Source organism: Halyomorpha halys, unplaced genomic scaffold (genome assembly GCF_000696795.3).
Source record: "Halyomorpha halys isolate HHAL.00 unplaced genomic scaffold, Hhal_1.1 Scaffold965.1, whole genome shotgun sequence".
Taxonomy (NCBI): domain Eukaryota; kingdom Metazoa; phylum Arthropoda; class Insecta; order Hemiptera; family Pentatomidae; genus Halyomorpha; species Halyomorpha halys.
In genome coordinates, this window is record NW_027114872.1 from 67687 (window position 1) to 73026 (window position 5340).

Consider the following 5340-nt stretch of genomic DNA (forward strand, 5'->3'; position numbering starts at 1 on the left):
CCATAAACCTTTCTTCCCTCTGATATTACTTTTCTCTCCCTCAAATCTCTGGTATAAATATAAAGTATAAAAAAAATATAACTTCCATTGTTTTAATGAAACACTATTGCATATTAATATGGGGTGGTGTTGAGTTATTTTTAACTTCATGAAAACTTATCTTTGATAACAGATAGATAATTTCAACTTCAATGTTTGATTACACTAAAGCAGTTAAGAACTGTTTTAGGAGGCCTGGAAGCCATGAATTCCTCTGCTTAACCTACGCCACTGAATACATATAAGTTATTGAAAGATATTTGTTTGGCTGAAAATAACACATTTGTTTATAAATGAATCTGATTGATAAAAGTTTTTGATTCAGCCGTTCTATCCAAAACAATCACCGGGGAAACGTTTTGCAGATTGAATACGAAAAAAAATTCGTGAAACTGGATGACATGATATACCCCAGGAACAGTATCTTGTTGGCCACTGGCAATAGGATCCTGCTGCTCAAGTTCATTACAGCTTCTGTAAGCCAGTTGATGAGGGATAATTCATAAGGGTAGAATTCCAGCTTAAAGTCTTCGTACTCCAGGAACCGGATGTCTAATATTGCGGTCCTGCAAAATCCATCGGGGACAAAGGAGACCTGCCCTATCAATTCTATTGAGTTCTTCCTAACTGAAACGCTAAAGTTTCCTTTTTTGGAGAATAAGAATAGGTCCAAGATCAAATCATACTGAAAAACCAGTTTTTCGAGGTTGAGATTAACTTTGAAGTATTGAATGGTGAATCCATCCCTAGTATCTGTCCTGTTCAGAAATGATTTTCCCTGCAGATGCCAAGTAGAGAAATTACTTATCTGACCATTTGTCACCTTAAAAGTAATCAAGTTCACGCTCGGCAGGTGTACTACATCCAGGCCTTTAAACTTCGTGTATTGGTTCACCCTGTCAATAAACAACTCGATCTGTTCATCAAAGCTACCGTCGAAGCGATAAGGTAAAGCTTTAACACTAGAGAACTGAAAAATGGTCACAACAAAAAATAGAAACATACGTAGCATGGCCAATGTCTTGAGGAAATTACACTTGTAAGACTGATTTGTTGATGTACTATCAACAAAAATACCTTACTCAGCCTATTTTTCTTTATCATTGCCATCAATGATAATGTACACATGCACATATTAAATCACTGCTGAGTCATATTATTTATCCAAGGGCACCAAAACACAATTTATTGTGAATATTTCCCTGCTTTATTTTATTAGTGGCACATTTGACAATTTGTTTTTATTCATTTTGTAATTGGCGTATTGCGTAGATTGAGCTGTATAATGCATTTAACTTATGACAGCCCAACCAGCTTTGGGATAGTCAGTAGATAACCACAGTCTAGGTATAAATTAGATTAAAATTCAGAAATTTTTATTTGTCAGATATACACTAATAAACCAAAATAGCAATTTATTCAATGAAGTTGTTTATGTAAGGACTATTAGGTTTAGTTTAATTTTAAAAGTTTCTTTTAAATAAATTCTATTTTCATTTATTGTCCTTAAAACTGATCTCAAGGAAAGAGTTTAAATAAGGAAACTTGATCAAGCTTTAAAAAATCTTTTACTAGGATCCTTTCAATTTTTTTTATCTAAAATTGATATGAAATCAAATATTATAGTTAAAAGGAGGTAAGACGACAACCATAAGAGAAGAGAAAAAGAGAGGGAATACAAATAATACTTAATAGATTGTCCTAATGGCTTAGAGTAATTTTAGTATAATAGGCTAATAGTAATTTTAACAAGGTGTCCAAAAAGTTTCAAAATAGTTTTTGAGCTAGTATGTTTAACCATTTCAGACTAACTAGTCAACTGGTGAAAAAACTCATTAAACATAAATTCTCATTTCTGAATAAGTAAACAATTTTTAAAAAAATAATTTTTTTGTTTGAAAATATCCAAAAAATAAAGAAATGTATTTTATTGTATTATTTAATCTGTGCCAATGTATTTTAATTTCATTCAATGAACTCTCTTATCTTACTTGATAGCCTTTCAAAAAGATAATTCTTGGTGTTTCTGACCTGCTATTTCAGCAACTTTACTTAATCAGATAATGTTAATCAGCATAATCACCAGTTCTTAAAGTTTCTTCTTCAGTATTATAACCACCAGTTCACTCAATTAGGCAAAACAAATTAAAATAATGTATGGAGAAGATGATTGGGGGAGGGTGGGTACGATCAGCAAAGAACAGCATATAAAAACAAAAAACATTTATGTTGTTCTTTGTTGACCACGTCTTTGTGTGGTCATCTTTTCCAATCAGTAATCTACAGTCAACTATCTATCTACACCTCATTAAAATACTTTGTAGAAACTATTATGTAAGCATTAATCAAAAAAACAATTTTCTTTTTGCAGTGATTTTTGATGAAGATTCTTTCTTTTGGGTTTTTTTAAAGGGATGCCATAAACAAAAAAAAAGAACAGTTATTTCTTTTTTTTTCCTACACAGCAAACCCCATTGATTGTTACACTAGATTTGACAGAGCTGAAAGCATTAGAGAATATTCTTCCCTCTGATATTAACTGATTCCCCATACTTCACAAATCTATGCCCAGCTGAAGTAGAGTCATTCCATTGGTTCCTGACCAATAGAAGTCTAGGGACAACAAAGCCGAAAATAGAACCATGCAAACCACTTTTAACTTGGTTTAAAGAGGCATTCCTTAAAGTGTTTAAAAATTAGACTACTTAAAAGTACATTCTGACACATTTATAATTTTTTCTTTAAAAAACTTCCCACTAACACTAAAATATCAGGAAAAATTAATAATAAAGTAGTTCTAACATTAAGCCCTGAAAAGGTCATCAACTTCCATGGCCCTCCAGTAAGGAAAAACTACTCTACACTAACTACCAAAATAAGTACTTCTAAGTTCCTTTATTTAGTAACATATCCATCTCCATGGCCTTCAGCACACATTTCACCTCCATCAGCTTAAATCCTAAATTGCAGCCACAGCACATACTCCAGCTGTTCCAATTTCTATAATACTCATTTCCACAAAATATAATAATTGGACAGATACTTTATCTTAATTTTATCTTTTCATGATTCTATTTCCTATCCGTTATCTGTAATGCTTCCTTCTTCAACTTCCAAATTTAAATTCCATATAAACCACCCAAACCTTATTTCTAACCTGCCTGGCTGGCTTCTGAATAACCTGATAATCCTCCTAGGCATCTGAAAAGAAGATGGCCTCGAGATTTTATCTAGAAATGTGATTGTTTTATCAATAGGTAGATTCTTCACCTGTATCATGCCATTGTATAACTAACATCAAATTTACTTATTGGATATATTTTAATACAACTGTAAATATCAATAAATACATTTTTTAAAAAGCCATCAACGATGCATTAACATTTGCACTAAGTATCTATATTCATCTATATTGATAAATAGATTAGTTTTATCCCTTTCCTTTTTATGCCATTCAAATGACTAAATTTGTTTTATTAAAATTAGTTTTATATCTATTAATCTTTTTGTTAAAATAAAAATATATTTCCCATAATTTATTTATTTTTTATCATGAAAGGTGTTTGTTTTTTCAATGTGATTCTAGCCAAATTATTTTTCAAATTAAAACAATATAGTTCAAATTATTTTAAGATAACTTTAATCACATATCTAATTTTATTTTACACTTCATGTAATTGTCAGAGGGAAGATAAAATATTGAAGGGGGCTGTAAGAAATAAGTGCAACCAGTATTTATTTATAAAACAGAAACAATCCTATTAACATTAGGATAAAACAATATAAATTAACAATAAAATAAAAGTACCAACTGATTGACACACAAATTTTAATATACTGTTTATAAAAATTATAATTAAAAGGTTAGAACAAAGAGCTGAAAGAATCAATTCAGAAGTACAATAAGAACAAGGCAGAGAAAATGATAAAATTAAGATAGAAATTGGAGTCCACTATACAATATTTCAATTCAAACAATAAAAAAGTAAGAATAATATATTTTAAAATTTGTCATCTAATATCAATTAACTCTCTACGATAACAAAGCCACTCTAATTTTGTAATTTTATCTGAAATTTAATGTCTTTATCTCAATAAACTACTTTTCATACCGTGGGGTTAATGCTTAAGACAAGTCAATCACATTAAGGCAGTTTAGGATAAAGCGATTGCATTATTAAGTTTGTAGATAGTCAAATTGACAATATTTGTTTTGATTTATAGACTTAAATAGTGCTCACAATAAACCCACAATACAGTACATGGTTATATGTAAAAATATTCTGTTAATTCTAATTATAAAAATTGAATGTCAACAGACACTATCACAATCGGTGTATAATATGTATTATTAGAAAACAGTCAATAATACCATCAAAAGTGTTTCCTATAATTTCACTATTATAAGTTAAGAGGTTTTCCTCTGCCTAAGTTTACTTATTTGTATTAAAAAAATCGTTACCTAAGTGGAAGTATTTATAAGCTAATAGCTTTTACTATCAGCATACTACTTCAAATTCATATAAAACATGTTATACAGCAAATCAATGTTTATAACTTTAGCAAACCAAATATCAAAACTTTATTGCATATATTTGAAAACGAATACAGCCCTTAAGTAATACATGAAATCAAGTCAGGATTACAAACTGGGAAAATGAATGCAATTATTATATTGTTAATGTATATTTATACAATATATATATTAGGATATATATTTATACTTTAGCATGTTTATATAGTAAATAAATATTGGAACTCATATTAATGTCAATAGTATAATTTGAAGTAATATCAAAACTTTGAGCTGCTTGATCTTTATACATGAGAGAGTCGCTAGCCTTTGTTCTCCAGTGGGCTGGTGACAAGAGTCTTACCACCAGCTATCGTAGTCTTATACTGTTCCGGAACAGGTTGTTCTAACTGTAACAAAGATAAAAAACATAAGCCTTCATAAAAATATCAAAAAATTTCATATTTTAGGAACTAGGAATATTATTCAAAGCCAATTATCAAAGTATGGGAAATTCCTCTCCTCTTATTGTTAAAAAATATCCAAATCAAACAAAGTTTGAAAATTGAGCCTTTGTCAATTCTTATTTCCAAGATCAATACAAATTGTCACACATGATATTTCTTCCATAACATCAGCAAAAAAGATATTTTATAGTCCAGTCAATCAGCAAAAATTTATTTTAGAAAATTAAGTTCCTGGAGAGATATCTGAGATGAATCAATTAGACTGGACACTGTATAACTTATGCCACTATAGGAAATTAAAAAATAAATAAATAAATATAT

At 29.6% G+C, this 5340-nt stretch overlaps 1 protein-coding gene across 5 annotated transcripts in view; it reads right to left on the reverse strand.

The window, feature by feature from the left end:
* Positions 1–3758: 3758 nt before the first annotated feature.
* Positions 3759–5340, reverse strand: part of capt (adenylyl cyclase-associated protein 1) — a 107102-nt gene continuing 105520 nt past the window's right edge. For all 5 annotated transcript variants that reach the window (XM_014431347.3, XM_014431346.2, XM_067051984.1 and 2 more), the window contains one exon: positions 3759–4962. In XM_014431347.3, coding sequence (XP_014286833.1) covers positions 4876–4962 — 87 coding nt within the window. In that variant the 3' untranslated portion in view covers positions 3759–4875. The remainder of the gene's footprint in view (positions 4963–5340) is intronic.